Source organism: Chanos chanos, chromosome 12, assembly GCF_902362185.1.
Source record: "Chanos chanos chromosome 12, fChaCha1.1, whole genome shotgun sequence".
Lineage (NCBI taxonomy): Eukaryota > Metazoa > Chordata > Actinopteri > Gonorynchiformes > Chanidae > Chanos > Chanos chanos.
Window position 1 is genome coordinate 12424077 of NC_044506.1, and position 20185 is coordinate 12444261.

General features: G+C 41.0%; 1 protein-coding gene across 1 annotated transcript in view; it reads left to right on the forward strand.

The window, feature by feature from the left end:
• col16a1 (collagen, type XVI, alpha 1) overlaps positions 1-19435 on the forward strand; it is a 47041-nt gene extending 27606 nt beyond the window's left edge. The window contains exons 33-69 of the mRNA XM_030788493.1: positions 74-115; positions 499-552; positions 643-711; positions 1053-1106; positions 1875-1901; positions 2926-2982; positions 3225-3269; positions 3788-3859; positions 5064-5117; positions 8081-8119; positions 8639-8755; positions 9177-9218; positions 9422-9499; positions 9742-9786; positions 10498-10542; positions 12191-12244; positions 12425-12478; positions 12679-12732; positions 12870-12914; positions 13020-13073; positions 13442-13477; positions 13582-13644; positions 14098-14169; positions 14369-14422; positions 14630-14674; positions 14905-14949; positions 15113-15166; positions 15273-15326; positions 15460-15510; positions 15616-15705; positions 15906-15941; positions 16143-16187; positions 17089-17280; positions 17647-17710; positions 18072-18248; positions 18354-18431; positions 18635-19435. Coding sequence (XP_030644353.1) covers positions 74-115; positions 499-552; positions 643-711; positions 1053-1106; positions 1875-1901; positions 2926-2982; positions 3225-3269; positions 3788-3859; positions 5064-5117; positions 8081-8119; positions 8639-8755; positions 9177-9218; positions 9422-9499; positions 9742-9786; positions 10498-10542; positions 12191-12244; positions 12425-12478; positions 12679-12732; positions 12870-12914; positions 13020-13073; positions 13442-13477; positions 13582-13644; positions 14098-14169; positions 14369-14422; positions 14630-14674; positions 14905-14949; positions 15113-15166; positions 15273-15326; positions 15460-15510; positions 15616-15705; positions 15906-15941; positions 16143-16187; positions 17089-17280; positions 17647-17710; positions 18072-18248; positions 18354-18431; positions 18635-18831 — 2454 coding nt within the window. The 3' untranslated portion in view covers positions 18832-19435. The remainder of the gene's footprint in view (positions 1-73; positions 116-498; positions 553-642; positions 712-1052; positions 1107-1874; positions 1902-2925; positions 2983-3224; positions 3270-3787; positions 3860-5063; positions 5118-8080; positions 8120-8638; positions 8756-9176; positions 9219-9421; positions 9500-9741; positions 9787-10497; positions 10543-12190; positions 12245-12424; positions 12479-12678; positions 12733-12869; positions 12915-13019; positions 13074-13441; positions 13478-13581; positions 13645-14097; positions 14170-14368; positions 14423-14629; positions 14675-14904; positions 14950-15112; positions 15167-15272; positions 15327-15459; positions 15511-15615; positions 15706-15905; positions 15942-16142; positions 16188-17088; positions 17281-17646; positions 17711-18071; positions 18249-18353; positions 18432-18634) is intronic.
• The last annotated feature ends 750 nt before the right edge of the window (positions 19436-20185 follow it).

The window sequence follows — 20185 nt, forward strand, 5'->3', positions numbered from 1 at the left end:
GTGTGTCTTTGCTTCATTGTTTTAGTGTAATTGATCAGTTTGCTCCGACTTTGCTTGATGCTGTCCCCTACAGGGTGACCCCGGACCTGCAGGTGTTGGCCTTCCTGGAGCTCAGGTAAGACAGTGCCAAACTCTTTCCTTTGTACATCTTTAACAGTTCCCCTTTTGGAAGAGACTATTTGTCATTCACACTGTGGATTTTAAGTCATGCTTTCTTCTTTCAAAGTGATACATTTAGAGATTTAAACGTTCATTATTGAATATTACGTCTGGCGTCATCTCCATAACCTCGTTTTTATCTAAGGGCGAAAAAGGATCTCAGGGCCGTGAAGGAATTCCAGTAAGTGAAATAAAATTGTCTGATACGCATATTTTCATGCAAGTGTGTCGCTCCTTGTCGAAGAGGGTCTCAGACTATGATCATGAAATGTCCACTGGCTCTTGTCTGAATCCTGTGGGTGCTGAATGGATGTTGACACATGTCCTTGTGTGTCACAGGGTCCCCCAGGAAAGATGGGCCTCCCGGGATCGATTGGTCCAGCAGGAGAGAGGGTAGGTCATGATGACTCAGCATTTCGGAGATAAGAATATCCCCCACAGCCGATCTGATATCTCTCTGTCTGTATTCTGTGACCTCCACAGGGCCTGAAAGGAGCAATGGGACCGGCAGGGCCTCCGGGGCCCGGTATCCCTGGCCCAGTTGGGCCCCCGGTAAGTACAAATCAACGCACGTGCATACGATAGAAGAATACAGATGGAATTTTAGATATGAGCTGGGATTACTTTTTTATTTAATTTGCACGATTTTAAATTGTGTGTGTGTGTGTGCGTGTGCGTGCGTGTGCGCATGCGTGCGTGCGTCCATGCATTTGCACATACATGTTTGTGTGTGTGCGTGCGTGCGTGCGCATGTGTGTTTGTATGTGCGTGCATGCATACGTGTGTGTGCGTGCATACGTGTGTTTGTGTGTGTGTGCGTGCACGCGTGTGTGTGTGTGTGACGGAGAGAAGGACAGAGACAGGCTTTGATTTGTGTTATTTATGTGCTGTAGGGCAGGGTTGGCAATCCTGGTGTACATGGGATCCCAGGTGAAGATGGCAGACCTGTGAGTAAAGCTGCTTTACTTCATCAGTTTCTCTCCTTTATTTTCTCTGTCTGCGTTTCTCTTTCCCCCACCATTCCTTGTTTCCCCTCAGCTCTCACTGTCCTCTATGAATCAGACACTGTCATTGTCATCACTGTATTCAAAAAGTAACTCATAAATTATTACTGACACTTCTTCATGGGAAGGTTTTATTCTTGATGGGAACATATTTATTAGTCGTCTTCTGATCCACCTGAATGCTCTTCCTGTGCTCTTATCCAGTCACACTGGAAAAGTGTATCTGCTGAATAAACAAAAATTGTAAATTGTTTTATAAAGACATTTTTGTTTGCATTTTAAAAGGGGTAAACGTATGACAGTTTTGATAGTTTGCATATTATGTAACAAGCAAGAGCAGTGATATTACCATATTGTTTGGAAGTTTACAAGCGGCAGATGAACTTTCATCGGCTGTGTGCGTCAAAGAGCTTTGAGAATGGTAATGTGTGCCAAAGTTCCACTCATTATAGATAAACAAAGGCACTAGCGTCTGCTTTCTCAGCCATCTAATTATTACCAGAGGCCTCATCACAGGACGGTTTAGGAATTAAGTCAGGGACGTACTCTGCTTTAACTCGGCTTAGATTCTTAACAATGCCATATTGTCTGCTCACATCTCGTCAGCTGTCGCCTCTGCTCTCTCTGCATTCGACTCGCCAGCCTTAGAGCTTTTCAAGTTTTATTCATAACAGCCGAGTCTAACTGAGCATTTGTTTGTGTGTCTTTCAGGGAGCTGTTGGACCTAAAGGGGACAAGGTAAGTCTGCAGCTCAGTGGTCTGAGGAGGAAGTGTGGGCTTGGTTTTTGTTTTGTGTGTGTGTGTGTGTGTGTGTGTGTGTGTGTGTGTGTGTGTGTGTGTGTGTGTGTGTGTGTCTGTGAGTGTGTGTGTGTATGTGTGTGTGTGTGTGTGTGTCGCTTTTCTAGAAAGGGATGAGTAGTATGGTGGAGAGGTAACGCTGATGTATTGAGATGCTTGAGATGCTCTCTGCCTCCAGACACAAACACACAGAGCTATGGAGAGGATGACAATAGAGTTTGGCTGTTGTGAAGGAAGTTTAAAGTGCCTTCAGGAGCAAGAGTAAGACTATAATTTGGTGGATACATCTGCTGTCAGAAGTGCTATTCTCTCAAAGAAGAGAGCTAGAGAGAGCATTTAGGTACTGAAATGCATCCAATTTTTAATGTCCTGGAGAAAGACTAGTTTATTAATTAAGTGCATGTGAAATACTCAGTGTAAATAGCATTAAATCAGGTAAAATTTGCAATGAAATGCAAACATTTCTACATTTTCTGAAAACGAGGAAGTAGAGCAATCTAGACTAAGCTCTCAGGAAAACTCTAACTTTGTAGTGTTGTTGAATGACAGTTTTTTCCACATATACAAATTAAATTGAAAGAGAATTATGTATTTAAAACAGAGTAGCACACTGGAACGAATAAACAACCCCATAAACCTTATTAACTTGTCTCCCTGGAATGAGTGATGAAAGGAGCAATTCTCCTCCATGTTACATATTATTCATACAGTGTTGGGTATTGTCATGGGACACAATTGCAGCATAGCTTTGGACAGCAGCAGTTTGTCACATTGTCTTTAACTTCTTCTTTGTCCAATCGCTTGTCCCTTTTAAAGAGTTTGTGTGTGTGTGTGCGTGTGTGTATGTGTGTGTATGTAAGAGCAAGAGAGAGATAAAAATGCGCATGCGTTAGTATGTGTGGAGGAGGCAGGAGACAACATGGTGAAGACTTGTTTTATTTTGGGGGTTTTTTGTTTTTTCTAGGGTGAACCAGGAGACTGTAACTGTCTGCCTCCCACTTCTCCTGGAGCAGGTGGTCCTGTGAGTCATCCATCACGCACACAACAAACACTTTTACGCCAGCACAATACAGGCTTCAGAAAGACGCTATGATACAGTACACTCTTCCGCTCACAGACAAACATATAAACACGTAGAACACAGCAGACTCTTCCTGCGCATTCAGGATCAGTATGTACTATAAGATAGCACATTGTCGGTCATGTCGGCTGGCGTCTGTTTTGTGTTACGCTGGCCTGAGCTTTAGTGCTGTTGTGTTGCAGGGAGCACCAGGGGCCGGTCCCAGTTTGTTGCAGCGTGGTCCACAGGTCTGACTGTCTGAACCCTCCCTTTTCTTATCATTTATGGATATCTATTAACTACTCGGTATATACAGAAAATACTGCCACCCTCAGCTATAGCAACCTTCCTCTGCATGTGAAACACGTCGAAACACATGGTCTTGTATACTTTCGTATTTTGTATTTTATTTTTTTTTTTATTATTATTTTATTTTATGGTGTCTTTGTGTATACTCCCAGAATTTTGTCACCGAACTTAAGTATTGGTTCTTAGTCATGTTCATATTTCACTCAAGTTGATGTTTTGTCATGTAACCACCCCCGTTCTTTTTACGCGTAATGCTGCCACTTACATTTCTGAAAGCCTCTGGCGTGTGTCATTTTTTTTTTTTTTAAGACAATCATGCACTCTGTGATTGACAGTACACTAATCTCTGCCTGTGTTATTAGTTTTTTGACATGCGAGCAACGTTAACGTGGAAACGGTGTCAGTAAATCTGGCTGTCGGATTTTCTCACGTACGTGTGGTCCTGATTGTGTTCCAGGGGCCTCCAGGACCACCGGGACCACCAGGTCCTCCAGGACCTCAGGGTTTCACTGGAATCCCAGGGCCACAGGTAAACAATGGGCAGTCTGGCTGGCTCCCGCCTTTTGCTTCACGTCCTGGCACAGGCTTGGAAGTCCTACCTTTTGTCTGTCCGTCTGCTCTTTCCATCTTTGTTTCCCTCTTTGAATTATCATGTTTCCTTCTATCACTCTATTACCATCCTCATTCTGCCATCATGTGTCCGTAGTGTGGCGTTTGTGTCTGGGGGTCTGCATGGGCAGCTCTGGGCTCTGGCTAAAGCTAATCAAAATGCACCAATAATATCAGACATTTTAATTAAATTCACAAATTAAATGTATATATAAAAGTAAACCTTAGCCACGTTAAATAACTACATTTAAAGTAATTATTTATTAAATGTTAACTGTAATGTAAATTTTAATCTAATTGTGAAATTATAGTTGCTAAAGTATAATGTAAAATTTTAAAACTGCTGAAATTAGCATTTTATGTAATAATCTTAAATTCTTAACGCTTTTGTTAACTGTGCTTGTTTAATCCATAACGGAAGTAATATTAAATAATACTGCTGTCACTGAAATTGCACTAACTCTTGACAAGGGCTCTGGGGATTGTTTGATAGTACACTGAGTTTGAAGCAGTGCTTTTGGAGTTAGCTGTGATTTTTGAAGTTAAATTTAAATTAACTGTGAATCACAGCAAAATTAAAGCCTAAGTAAATAACTACAAGCTCATAATCAAAGTAGCATTTTGAAAGTAAAAAATAAAGTTAATGTATTGCTTTGCATTTTGGGGAAACATGCTGTCTGTTCTATTAAAAACCAAGCAGAGCTTGCTGTGAAGTTATAGGAAATGCTACATTTGGTTGGACAGAGGTGCTTTGTCATACTTTACTCTAATAATCTATAAACCAACAAAGCATTATTTTGAACCAAAGAAGTCTCCCTGGTTATTTTGTGGACATAGTAATGAATTTTGGGTAATGTAGTCTTTCAGAGTGACCTCACTGTGATCACTGCTTGGTCTTTAACCTGGTATTGTGTTAATTTCACAAGACTTGACTCATGGATGAGAAGAATCAAACTTAAAAAGAAGAAAGGAAATTTAACTTAAATCTAAACTACCAACTGGAACACATACCAGGAGAGGGATCAGGGTTTGGCTACTTTTCCCCAACCCCATTTTGCTGGAGAAGGAGGTATCCAGAGTGTGGCCTCAGGCTAAACCAATTCAACCTCAGTTCCTTCTTACAGGGTATCCCTGGCAACGATGGCAAACCAGGGAAACCGGGTGTGCCCGGGACAGTAGTAAGTAACCAGACAGAGGGAATCAGCTAGTGGAGTGCTATAGCTTTCTGATTGGCCGATATAAAGGACATGGATTCCGGTTGGCTGACATCTGCGTTATAATCAGAGCAATCTGGGCCACTTTAGGGTTGTTTTTGGAATTAATGACTCAGAAATCTAAAGCTAGCTAAAACAGCACCTTGAGGACAATGGAAATTTAGCATCTGTTGTTTCAAGTTTGGAAATGGACCAGTAAGTACTTGAAAAGCGTCTCAAGTCAGCACAACATGCATTGTCTTCCAGCACACTGGATTACACAGTGTGCTTTATGGACACTGTGTTCTCATTATCCTCACAGTGTTAGCCGACAGATCCGTAGCCTTTGTCTAATAGTAAACAATGCCATTTTGTTGAGTAATAGTAAGCAGAACCATTATGGAAAGTGAGGAGCAATACCGTAAGTGCCATTAGATTCTTGGTTCAGAACAACACTTCTGCATTAGAGACTCGTCTTATTCTGGCTCCCTTTAGGTTTATTTTCCAGCGTTGGCGCTTTGCCCGGTGCTCTGGGCGTCTAGCCTGCAGTGGAAACTTGGCCAGGCTGCAGTACCAAAAACCCTTCCCCCTGCTCTCCCAGCAGTGCTCTGGTTTTAACAGCATCAGATCCAGACCACCGGTTTCTCTACATCACATTAAGTTAATGTGTATCTGTTATATGTCAGTGGATTTAGCTCTCCCCTACCAGCTGACCTCTAAGAGAAATGCCTCACTTGTTGTATTCAGTCATCTTTTATTAGCTTAGTCGCTGCTTGTTAGCTCTTTTAAAATCGAAACGTACACTGAATCGGAAACAGATGTTAAATACTTAAAAGTAAATCTTTAACAGAAGTAATGAACCTAAAAGTAGAAAACATTTTATTAAAAAAAAGGACTAAAAGGAGTGAGTTTAGAGTGAAAATTCTTCATTGACATCTAATCACAGAGACCCCTCACTTAAGCAGATCCTGTTAATGCACACAGCTGGAATGAAAGGATAGCAGCAGATCTTAATACAGACAACAGTGCTAGCACTTGCTGATTAAAGCAATCTGATTGAATGTGCCTCTCAGATGAGTATCACAAGAGAAAGAATTCTCCTGTTCTGCTCATGTGACTGGTCCCATTATTAAAGCACATCACGGAGGGCTGCTCTCCGCTGTGTGGAACACAGGATTCTCAGACCTGTGTTTCAGACCACCCAGCAGTGACAGGAGAAATATTACTCCATATCTGCACACCTTGTGTGTGTGTGTGTGTGTGTGTGTGTGTGTGTGTGTGTGTGTGTGCGTGTGCATGTGCGTGTGTGGCCGCGCATGTGTGTGTTCATGTGCACTCTACATGCTTTCCATACACCACACTCAACTTTCGCCAACTTAATGATGTTACTTTCTGTAAAGTCAATAGATCACATAGATCCAAATGAGATCCTGAGAATGGGAATGATATATTAATGCTTTCCAGTGGTGTTGATGTCACTGTACACCATATATGAAGAGTTTAATCTGAAATAATATCCAGTTACATCAATGATGGTGGTTGCAACTTGAACCACAATGTTCAGTTTATTATAACATCTTCCAAAAGGGCTATATGAAGTGTGTGGAGTGCAGTGTTAATAGCGGTGAGTGAGGTGGTAGAGTTCAGATGAGTGTGCAGATATGTCTGCCTGAGATATTGCTGTGTGGAATGAAACACTTAACCGTCTATGATGAGGGGGAAAAAAAGACTTCTAAACTATGTGCAAGATAAAATGGAGCAGATAACCATGCTATACCACAACATTAACTAATTATCCCCATTTCCATGTTCAAAGAAGTAATCAGTCAGCAAATTGCTTTGAGATGAATTCTGAATATATTGGAGCTTAAAATAAAAACAAGTAGATTTCCATTTAAACTAAGCCATTTTCATGATTTCTACATTTTGTGTGTGTGTGTGTGTGTGTGTGTGTGTGTGTGTGTGTGTGTGTGTGTGTGTGTGAGTGTGTGTGTGTGTGTGTGTGTATGTATGTGTGTATATGCAGTTTTCCAAATGATGAATAGAGTTCTCTAATCAGCAAGTAATGTCAGCCTAGAGGGTGGTATATATATAAATATATGTTTGTATTTTTTGTTGTTGTAATTTATGAGGCAATCATAAAGCCATGCCACATTCTTTTCCAATCTGAATTATTGTCATATATCATCAGCATGCAACCTGCTTATTAGGTACAGTCCAGACAAGTGCATTCACATATAATCTGAAAAGTACAATGTAAATTTTCTCTAAAGTTGATGTATACTATTAACCTTCAGATAAGTTTTCATAATATTTGCTTCTGCAGGGCTCTATTCTATAATTCTGTTTATTGCGTGCTTTTATTGAGCCCAGTGAGCAAATGATAACCATGGAAAGTTTACTGATGTAGCACTGAATATGCATATGACTGAGATTTCTAACCAAAATACATAACAACACAACAATAAATAGTGAAATTACATTAGTCTATTGTTTTGGATGATTTTGTTTGATTGCTTTGGATTATAGTAGTGAAAAACTAAATAAAGCAAATTTAAGCTATTTGCTAGACATATAGCTATGTTGCTAATTCTCTTTTTCTCTATGATCGCAATGTGCTATTTAGATTCATGATAATACTTGTGCTCATCACAAGACGTAAACCACTTCTCTGTTTTATTAATGATTCTGATTCTACCACATCTTGCAGCACTGGGTTAGCGTTTGATGGTTTAATACAACTGGTGCTCTGCGTTGTGATGGAGCTTTTAGAAGTCACTAGAACACATTTTTCCTATTTTACGTACGACTTAGAATTATGGAATAGAGTCCGTGAGCATTGTTTTGTAATCAAATAGGTACATATTTCTTTTGTTAGCATATTGTTATTTTCTTTAAAAAAAAGATTGCCTTGTGACATCCCTCTCTTCTCTTTCTCCATCGCATAGTTTGCTATCCCGGGTGACGAGGCCATCCCTGATATTAAGGTCAGTGAAACTTCCACAGTGTGCGAATTTCATTTACATTGGGTGTCCTATGAGCATGCATGTGAAGCTCCCTGAGTCTATTCATCTACTCCATGTCATTCATTCATTTCATGATTTCAGCTTCCAAAGATTGTCAGTGCAATCTGTTGTTCATTTTGCCAGGAGGGATGCACTGCTTTATCGTCATCAGCGTGCTTTTAACCAAAACCGTTTCTGCAATGCATGTGTTAATACATGCATTTTTTACTCTATGGTTATTTTCTGCGTGTTATATTTGTAACACTGTATTTGTGTGTGTGTGTGTGTGTGTGTGTGTGTGTGTGTGTGTGTACAGTATGTGTGAATGTGTTTACTCATTTTTGTCTTTGTGCCTCTGTTTTGCTCTGTACCATGCTGCATGCTACCATGCTTCAACAGCCTTGTTAATTCAACCACTGAATTCCTATTGTTAGACAGTGACGCTCATACTAGTGTGTCTACACATGTTTGCCACTCTGACATGTGTATGCTTTGCTTTAGGAGTCATGTGGCAGCTGCTCCCAGGGTCTGCCAGGGGTGCCCGGCATGACTGGCACTAAGGGCGAGAAGGGAGAGCAGGGCAGGCCTGGCATAGGACTCCCCGATGCCTGTGAGAGGGTGAGAGGGCTGAAGGGGTTGTTAAGCCAAACAGGGTGGGATGTGGTTTTGAGTCAACTGTCGTCTTCCATTTGTGTCCGACTGTTCCTTTCGGGTAGGACCATGTTTTATTTTTAAGGGGAGCCGGGGAAACTGCATTTCCTTAAATTTCACTTGAGCACTTACGAGTTGTGGGGAATACCGGAATGCTGGTTTTGGGGCAGAGATGCCAATATAAAAGGGTGGTCTCATTTGGACAGATACCTCCTTAAATACATGGAACAGTTTTCAGTTGATTTTCACAATTAACATTGTCCCTTCTGGTTCCAAGACTTGCAGCTGTAGAAATGAGTCATATGTTTATTCTCCGCAAACATTTTTCTCAGTTTAAGACTATACATATTGATGAATATAAGCTCATTTTCCCTGTTTCTCTCTCCAGTGTCTACAGAGGCTGCAGAGAGAGGAGGCTGTACCACCACCTGTGAGTTTGACAAAAACCTCTCATGAACCCCTCTAAAATTATCATCTTCAGAACCCATATCAGTTTCTTCACTGAATCAAAGTTGAAATCTTCCAGTTAAAGCATTCAGTATCTTGCTCATTTTAAAAACGTTCTCACATCAACCAAAAGTAAAATTGAGTGCCTGGTCTCTTTTAAAGGAATGTCTGTTTGATTTGTTTCAGATGGATAACAACCCTGCTTGCGCAGGTGTGCCAGGGTCACCAGGTATCCCGGGGCAGCCAGGGATTAAAGGAGATCCAGTAAGAAACAGAACTATTTTACAAGGATTAATGCTCCGCTTGTTACCATTTTTGAAAATTATTCGCAGGTTTTCCCTAAAAAAAAAAAAAAGTGCAAAAAGATCCGCAGAAATATCAGTTTTTCAGATTCGTTATCTGAGCTATTTTCTCATTTTCTTTTAAGTTCAACGGCTTTTACATACTCAGCAGTTCTATGTCTTGAGGTACAAAAGATAAACTTAACTTCACTCTATCTCTTCCAGGGACCAAGGGGTGAGAGGGGATTCCCTGGTCCTCCTGGAAACCCTGTAAGTCTGCACAGTGATATAGAGAACTAGCTCAGCAGACCTGAGCTGCTGGTATTACAGAACCGGTAGAGAAAACAGCTTTTCCTTCCTGATCATTGGCTTAAGAATGGCAGTGAATGTGTTGGGTCCTCATGCTTTGTGTGTTTTTTATTACCCCCTACTCCATATACCGGCAAGCACAGCTCATACTTTGTGTAAACCCAAAGTCAGTATTTACCATTGCTCCATTCTCGGACTGTTAGTATGCGCTAGACTTCTGTGCTTGACTTGATGCAGTCATTAGCATTTGGACCCAGTTTGTTTTGTTTGTTTACGTGGACTGTTTCGTTTCAGGTTCAGTGTTTTCAATTAAAGAGGATTAAATAGAGAGAGCGAGAGAGAGAGAGAGAGAGAGAGAGAGAGAGTAAAGGCCCTGTTACTTTTCAAGTGAAGTCACAGAGCCCTCTGGTGTTGTGCCTGAAAACTACAGAATGTAGTATGGTTTTAAGCCATGTGTCAATAGGTCTTCTGTGAATCTGATTCTCAAATTTGTCTTTCTCCCACCTCATGATCCAAATTAGAGGCAGAATGTTAATGTAAGATCTGGTTTATGTATAAGTAGAACATTTCTTATCTTTTTTTATTTATTTTTTAGTATTTCAGTAGGGATTTATTGTTTGTTTGTTTGTTTGTTTGTTGTTTTGCTACTTAACTTCCTGTTTATTTCCCCAGGGTCCCATCGGTTTCCCTGGTCCTCAAGGCCCTGCTGGATTACCTGTGAGCCTCCTTCAAAACGCTTCACACTGACACCACACATTCATAATCTTACATCAGCCTCCAAAAAATGACTTATCAATTACCGGATTGCCATTGCCCATCATATCTCAGACTTTCTCTAATGAAAATGGAGAGAGTGAAGCCATTTTGCTATCGCACTTGTTCAATTATTTCCCAGGACGGATTTATGTGAGAGGATGATGAATATACTGTGCCAGTAGACTATTTTCCCATTCATTCCAAGACTGTCCTGTCTTAGCAGATATTTGAGCTAAGTGATGAGGTCACTTTGAGGCCCTCCGTGGAATCCAATTTTCATGCGCTGAGTTTTTATGCATGATATTCACTCTCACTCTCTCTAAATTGCCCTGATAGACTTGGGTGTCTTTTAAGACAACGTATCTTGCTTTGTTCAACTTCCGTCTTATCTTTTATACTTCCGTTTAGATCAGAAAAACTGAAAAGTTGGACTGTCAGTAGACCTGAATTTCAAATTTGCATTTCACAATGAAATTTTGAGTTTTACTCATCTGCCCATTGCCCAATTATAGGGATTCTGAATGGTTTGTCTAGTCAGCAGGCTTTCTGGCAGTTAGAGACAGATGTAGCGAAAACATACTTAGAAGTATCATTTTTTTTCCCTTGGTACCCTATGGGTTTTTGCTTTTAGCTTTAAGAGTAAACCGTGGAGTGGCTTGTTGCACATGAAGATTACTTGGCAGAGATTTGCCTGATAAACCACATATTCCTGAAATAGACCCCAGCATACTTATAAGATACTTATTAAGATTTATGCTTTAATTCCATTGACTCAGCAAAAGATTTAACTCTGCATAATTTCTTTCTCTCAGGTTTAAAAAAGAGGAATATTTTGTGACTGTGACTGTGACTGTGACTGCGGTGGTGATTGTTGTGTGTGTGTGTATGTATGTGTGTGTGTGTGTGTCTCTGCGTAGATGTGTGTGTTTAGTAGCTTTCCCTTTATTGACCATAAGCCTCCTCAGATTGGCACATTGATTTTTCTACCTCAGGTCACAGGCAAATGGATTAGGTCTAAAGAAAAAGAAAAAAAAACGGTAACATCCCAAAAAACCTAACATGTTTCCATGCAGGCTATGCTCTTTCGAAGAGAAACCTGACTAGCATTCAGCTCAGGTGCAGTTAGTTTTCATTATGCGTCTCCAATAGCCGATAGCAGCGTTTTGTCCCATGATAATGAAGGTAATATCTCTGAGTCATTTGTTTGTTTACCCGGCATACAGATGACAAGAGAGGAGCAATCAATAATTCATTCACCCCATTACCCGGCCTCACTTAGGAAGTAAATAACGAGTTGGTGTCAGGATCCAGCATAGAGCATTACCAGCGGATTCATAGAAATGAGATTTGAACTGTGAGGAGGCGCTGGGCAGACACTGTTATTCCCTCTTTAAGGAACGATGGCTGTATGCAATAGACCGTGTGTGGGCTATCTGAGAGGCCTGTCTACGGACACTTTTCGGCTGCGTTTGACATTAATATCGTTCCGTTGCTAGCCATGGAGCCATATGGTGTTGTTTTATTTTGTATTATGTTTTAATGCACCCCCTGCCCTCCATTTTTGTATCGCTTTTTGTTGTTCTTCTTCTATTTTATCTTTCATATTTAGGGTCAGCAAGGTGAAAGAGGATTGGGTGGGCTTCCAGGACAGAAAGGTGAACAGGTGAGTCACATGTGCTCGGATTTCTGCACTAATGTTTGTTGCCTTAAGGAATCCAAAAAGCATTAACATTTTATTTTATACCCACTTCATTTGTGTTTTACCTGTACTGAACATAATGACTTTGTTACATGGACTGGCCTCCTAAAGATTTCTCTCCTCTTTCTCAATAAATTTGTTCAGGGTCCACCCGGATCTCCTGGATATCCAGGGTCTATGGGACCACCTGGGCTTCCTGTAAGAAACATAACTTTGCTCATTTACACATGACGTGTGAATATATTTTGTTCTGATAGAAAATTCCCTACCTTTTCCTTTTATAGTTTGGATTGTGTCAAGTAGTCTGCTTTTTACACTTCGGCGTTTGTTTGGACGGCTGACGTATAAATCTGTTGAACCTTTGTTTTGTTTTGTTTTTTTATTATTTTGTATTGTAGGGATTGAAAGGAGAGCGAGGCAACCCAGGAACTGCAGGGCAAAAAGGAGAATCAGTAAGAACCACCTGCGACAAATTCAATTTCACTACAGCAACGCTGTCACATAAGAATATCCAATCCCTATACAAACAGATTTTTCTAAACAACAAACGGAGCTTTTCGGCATTATATTCATCCCTTACTGCCCACAGGGTCCACCAGGACTGCCAGGCTACCAGGGACAAGTAGGACCAGCGGTGAATAAACACTCGTCTTTGATACAAATACCATAATATGACCTTATGTATGAATGCCCTCTAATCTTAATGGAATCAAAAGAAGCCGCTTTTGTTCCTTACCAGGGTCCCAAAGGTGAAGCTGGAGCATCTGGACCCGTGGGACCAAAAGGAGATCAGGTACGAGAGCCCCTGTCTCTAATCCAAACACAGCTCAATCCTTATCTGCAGCATCAGAGGCTCCTCTTGATCCCACTTATCCCGATAACTTATATTACAAGCCGCCGATTTTTCTCGTTTTTTTTTTTTCCTCCAAGGCTTCTATCTGAGAAATATCAAAGACCGTTTCCTGTCTCAGATATATATTTATAGCAGTACATGGGTACACAGAGAATCCCCAGTGGATCAGCGTGCTGTGACTGATGTTTGACTTTACTGCTCTTTGTATGCATTTAGCTGTATTTTTACTTTATTTCATTCTATCTATTGATATGCTAACAGAGCTCTCTGTCTTTTGTTTTTTTTTTGTTGTTTTTTTTTTCATTCAGGGTTTCCAAGGACAACCAGGCTTTCCAGGCCCACCGGTAGGCAGTCAGTCATAAAATTACCCTTTCTTCTTAAAATGGTTCTTCTAAAGGTCTTTTAGATGCTGTTGAAAAATGTGTCTGACTGTGGATCTTGTCTCCAGGGACCTCCTGGCTTCCCAGGAAAAGTTGGACCAGTGGGTCCATCTGGACCAAAAGCAGAGAAGGCAAGTAGTTCAATAATGCCAGTGTCAAACATCCACACACACACACACACACACACACACACACACACTCACACACACACACGCACACGCATACCTTTGAATTCATGTCTTTGTTGGGAATTCCCAATGGCTCCCACTTTACTGTAACTGAAGAATAATAACCAAACCCTAACGTTAACCTTTACCATAATCAAAGAAAAAAACAGTAACAACAATCCCTAATCAAAGAAAAAAAATAGTAACAATATCTTTTAGAAAAAAAAAATACATTTATACACTTTAACATTTAATCATTTAAAGTTGTGTGGTCCAGCAGATGTCCCCCACCCACCCAACCACACACACACACACACACACACACATACACACACACACACACGAGGGGTGGGAGGAGGAGGCTAAATGTCAACCATTTGTTTTTGTTTTTGAGCTTTTCTCTTTTCTCTACTGCAGGGCAGTGCTGGAGTTCCAGGCTCACAGGGACCTCCAGGTCCCCCAGGATCCATGGGGCCGCCTGGTATGCCGGTGAGTGTCATCTCAGTGAAACCTATAAATAATGTAGCAGACTGGGAAAAGGACCAGGGTCACTGACACAGTCTTCACCCTTCTCTCAAACAACTTCTGGGGTAGATACAACAACATGCTGTCCTCTATATATTGAATAATAACTTGGCTTTTATGTGTTTCTGCTCACCTTTCCTTGTCTGTCTGTCTATGTCTGTAGGGACCCCCTGGGATTGAAGGACTTGATGGCAAAGATGGAAAGCCAGGATTACGAGTAAGAAGAGAATTTTAGGAATGATCGTCTTCCGGATTTGAACAAACATATTTTACTTGTTGTCCTTACATGCATGTCTTTTATGTATTTGGCATTTGTGTACCTTTTGTGATAAAATGACGGTCATGGCATCTAATGTTGAATCTCTCTCTCTCTGTCTATCTGTCTGTCTGTCACTCTCTCTCTCTCTTTCTCTCTCTCTAACAGGGAGATCCAGGTCCTGCTGGTCCACCAGGACTCAGGGGAATCCCAGTATGATCAGCATTACTCTATCCTCCTCCTTTACTCATTTCTTTTTACTCTTCCATAGACCCCTAATAAGCCATTTGAAACAATACTGGTCACTTCAATGACTTTTGAATAATGGACGTTCATTATACTGCACTTATTATACTAACGCTATATTTGTTAGATCTCCCTTGCTTGTTCATATTGAGTTTCTGTCCAGTATTAGAGGTGGTAACCTGTGTCTCTGATATCAGGGTTTCAAAGGCAAGACAGGACATACAGGGTTCCCTGGACAAAAGGTGAGTCGATCTTAATGAACTATTTTCCTTTTTTTCTTCTTTCAGTTTTGCCTCTATTCACCAGATTTAATAATAAAGAAATGGACTGAAGCAAGACCTATCATGCAACTTTCATCTTTCCTCTCATCTCTCTATTAATCCTCTCTTTCTTCCTCTTTGACAGGGAGATGTTGGACCTCAGGGCCCGCCTGGAGCAGCAGGCAGACCAGGACATGAGGTGAGCTTCAACATGCAAGAATCCTACCAGATCCAGCTCTCAGACAGAAAGACGTAATCAACCGTAGTTTTTCATCCTGAATGTAACGCACTTTAATCCCTTTCAGGGGGACCCCGGAAGCCCAGGGCCACAGGGCCCCCCCGGCCCTCCTGGACATATCGTGAGTATTTGAGAGATCTGTCCGATTCTCTTCCTGTTCTTTGATCATTCGCTGCTGAGAATTGTTTTGAAAATGTAAAAGAGCAGTAACAGTCTCTAACAGCAAGGTTGTGGTTTCTCTCTTTGTTCTGCAGGGACCAGCTGGTCCTATAGGACCTCCGGGACCAGCTGGGGCTCCTGGAGTGGTAAGAGAATGTGGCATCCCTACTCTCTGTATGTCATGAATATATCAAACATGTACCATAGTCTGTCTCTGACAATTAGAGTGATTAATGACAATTATTCTGCAGGGAATAAAGGGTGACCAAGGACAGCAAGGGGAGAGAGGTCTGCCAGGACTATCAGGGCTCCCAGGGGCCCCTGGTCATCCAGGAATGATGGTTAGCATTTTTAATTCACCGTTCTTATGTCTTCCAGTACTTGTTTTCTTTGCAGTTAACCACATATTAGACCTACAGTTCAACATTAGTGAATACACAGTAAATTTGTATTCCATGCTCAGGCATTGTATGGATTTTCATCTTTGAATTTTTGAGAGAATTCTTTGTTTTTAGATTTTTCTCTGATCTCACTCTTTTAGGGAGAGCCAGGAAATGATGGAGCTCCTGGTAAAGATGTAAGCTGACTCTTATTGGGTTGAACTGAAATTCTTTGTCTAATCAGGCCACATGAATTATTTATGTCTGTCAATACTCCTCCTTCATAGCAATTACTTTCATACTTTTTCTCATACTTTTAAAGTTTCATATAAAAACACAATGACTCAATTCCTTTACTTGTCGTTACTCATTTACTCCTATAATCTTCCGACACTCAGGGGATTCCAGGACTACCAGGAGAAAGTGGCCAGCAAGGACAGAAAGTAAGATGTACACCTTTTTCTTTCTCTCTCTTTGTCTTTCTTTTTTCCTTTCTCTCTTTCCTCCTTTCATTTCATATCATTTCTTTTTTTTCTTTTCCTCTCTCTCTCTCTCTCTCTCTCTCTCTCTCTTTCTCTTGTCTCTTCCCTCTTTGAGTGTGCATTCAAGAAATGCTGGCCAACTCAAAACAATACCACATACAGGTGCGAGTGGAAATATAAATATTAGTTTTTGCCGTATCTCATGCACAGATGTGTAGCATGCCGTGTTAGTTTTGGCTAAGTGTATTCAACAAACCACCAGCCAAGTCCACTTCTCATGCTTTGTATTAGTCAACAATATTTTCACTTCAGCATACCTCTGTATACCAGAATAACTTTCCAGTGACATGCTGAGTCAAGTTGAGTGAGCTGTATCTCTCAGGGTCAGCAGTCACATACAGTAATAAAACAACCGTGATTGATTCGATCAGTCTCTTTGACAAGACATCAGTCAGAGTTTTGATACTGTCAGCGCTTTGAAGTTGAACTGTAGGGCTTATACCTCAGACTCTACTCTGTAAGGTATTTTCACTTAAAAATATTGGAAAGTACAACTAAAAACAGCTCACTCTGGATAGAAAAATGATATGGACACACAGAGACCAGTTAGGGCATTTTTGTTCACTTTGCTAACAGTGCAAACGACATTTGAATTACAAATGCATTAGTTTTTACATTTAGTGCATTTTAATGTTGAAGTTTCATCACTTTCCTTCAACTTTTAAAGCAGAAGACTACATGAGTAGTATTTAGCCACTTAATACCAGGCAGTTCACCCAACTAGTAATGTAGATATTCTGTGACATCAGCTCCGATCAGCCTTTAGGATGTGGGTATGACATGTCTTTGGTCACTTATTCAGGGTGAACCAGGTGCTTCAGGATTGAGGGGACCTCCAGGAGAACGCGGTCGCCCTGGTCCACCAGGCGGAGGTTATTCTTCTAAAGACTCTGGGGGCATGATGGGGCCAGCAGGGCCCCGTGGAGAGAGGGGAAGTCCTGGAACACCTGGACTTGCTGGAGCTCCAGGACCTCCAGGCCTACCAGGGACAGAGGTCAGAAGTTTCAGCTGTGACTAACTTGATAGCAGAATTCAAATCTTACCACAGCAGTGACTCTTGTCAATTACAATGTTTTTGGTAGAAAGAAAACAGAAAGAAAATTACATTGAGATCAAATCAAACTATCACACAACTTTTTATGACCCATCAGTTTTGAATAATAGGGTACAAATTTATTTGTTTATTTCTTCAAGTCTCTTTTGTGCACTGGAAATATTTTTGATGGACTATTTCAAATGTCTAATCAAAGATGAATATTGTGTGTAGAGGTTTGTGGCTTTTGTAGTGTAGCAGTATTGATGTTGTAATAATTTGATTTGGCAGCCGAGCAATACCGTCTCATGCCTATTTTTTCTTCAGGCCGTTGTCAACTATGACGAGATTAAGAACTTCATCAGACAGCAGGTCATCAAGATCTTTGATGGTGAGAAAGCCTCCTCTATCACACTGTCTGTTTCACTATTTTTTTTTCTTCAGAAACTAATCAAAAAGTTCTGGCAGACAGAGACTTAATCTTGTGTCATAGACTTGCCCAAACTCTCAAATCGTGGTCAAATCGATTCAGTTATTTGCTTGGACACCACACAAGATGAAATCCTTATTTTGTCTGTGTCAGTTGCCCTTTGGTTAGATGTAACTTTTTTAAGAGGATGTAACTTTTTCTGAGAAAAAGTTGGCAAAAGTCATATAAAAGTACTTTTTTTTCACAAAAGTCTTTGTAGTGTTCAGACACTCCATTGATTCACACTGAGAATTTTACCGGCACTGGAAATGTCTCTCCACAGAGCGTATGGCCTACTATATGTCACGTATGCAGATGCCTGTTGAAATGGTAGCAGCTCCTGGTCGTCCTGGACCACCAGGTAAGGATGGAAACCCAGGAGTGGCAGGACCCCCAGGAATGCCAGGCCGCCCAGGACAGATTGGCCGAGAGGGACGACAGGGACCGATGGGCCCACCAGGTGAGTGGACATGATGTCATATTCCCACTTTACACTAAACAGCCAAGCACTCATTATGGTCACTGTGGTTACAAAATGCCTTATTACATGATGATCCATCTACAGGTCCCCGGGGAATAAAGGGGGAGAAAGGAGATAAGGGTATGGGAGAGATGGGAGACAGTGGACCTCCAGGAGCTCCAGGTAACTCAAACAATGTGTTGTTAGATAAGGTGTGTGTTTGGTCAAAATCTACAGAGACATCTTGAAATGTTTAATTGTGCATATCCCACATTGGATTTGTCTTAAATTCAGCTGGTTCCTCTTCTCTATATGGCTTTACCACGGTTGACCTTATCTCCTGAATCTCATTCTCTTTTTACTTCGTGTTTGTCATTCTCTCACAGGTATCCCTGGAGCTCCTGGTTATGGGAAAATGGGACCACCAGGTCCTGCAGGACAGCAAGGTGTCCCTGGGATCCCAGGACCTCCCGGAGCACCTGGACAAAAGGGCAAAGACGGCAGGTGTCACCCCTCTGACTGTATGAGTATGCCTGTGGAGTACAACCCCAAAGGGCCCCCCGTCAAAGGTCCCATGTACTAAAGAGAGGGATGGGAAAGAGAGGGAAGCAGGAAGGAGATCAATAAAACCCAAAGAGCAGCATCACCAAAACATCATGGAATGTCTAAAAGCTCCAGAGGAAGGTCACTGGGATTAAAAAAGTGAATTTGCTCCTGTGTTTCTCAACAGTGACTCAGCTGCTGACACCATGCCATCAAGCTTGTTTAAAGAGCTCACGCTTGACCTACTGTGAGGAGTTCTTTGGAACCTATCTTCTTCAGCTCCAGCTACTGAAGTGCAGCTTTTATGATCTGTGCTATGACCAGTCCAACTTTCTGGAATGCCCGGATGCTTTCTCTTACCTTCTTTGTCTTCCATCTTTGGAGTTTTGTTTTGTTCGATATATTATTTGTGCTTGCTGATGCTGGATTGAAAACTTGAGGACCTTGGCCAACTTTTAATACGACGATATTGCTCATGGATTCATTTGATTCAACAGTATTTTCAGTTTCTACAGAAGTATACTTCATTTGCTCACTTCTCAGAGGAAAAGAAAAAAATCACTTGTCCCAAAGCTTTTATTTTGTTGTCTCTTAAAGTTTTCTCCAAAGCTTCTACCAGGTGTCCTGATTTTGTTAATGTTTGGTCCTCTTGGCAGCTCCCTCGTTGTGCTTATTAACTGCTTTTGCTGAGTCAGTGCTCTACAAAAATACGACCAGCCCATTAAAAAGAGAGAAAAAAAAAGGTGCCCCCAGTATAAGAGAAAATGCTTTAGAGAAATCTGTCCGACTCAGATTTAATCTACATGAAATTTTCCATACCTGAAACCTTTACAGTTAAATACCTCAAGTAGGTGTTAGGCACCCAATAAAGATACAATCAAAATATCACCTGATGTCACCTTCCTTAAAGAGCTTGTGTTGTATATATTTCTATTTATATGCAATGGATTTTTGTGTTTCTCTGAAATGGCAGCATGGCACCCTCAATGTCATCTTTGATATATCTGCAAAGTTCTAAATGTGAGATTGTTATATAAGCTTTCAAAAGGAGTTAAGAATTTGCATATTTTGTGAAAGCAATTTTGTTTTTTTTATATTGAGGCTTTGGTTTAAAGCAGTTTTGTATGCCATCACTGACGTGTTAGAGCAAGCTTATTTTTTTACAATCTTTCATTTTTTTTTTTTTACCATATCACACATGTCTCCTGTGACTCTTTAAGAGGCAGCATCAACAATCCCAAACCTCCTCAGTCTTTTCAGGTCTTTCACCGGTACACTTGAATTTCTTTGTTTTATATACAGTACTGTACCACTTGCAAGCAAATCACACATCTCTCTTTCCAATCATGCCTCTGAAGTGTTTTTATCCATCCAGAATGACTTTGCGATCTAAT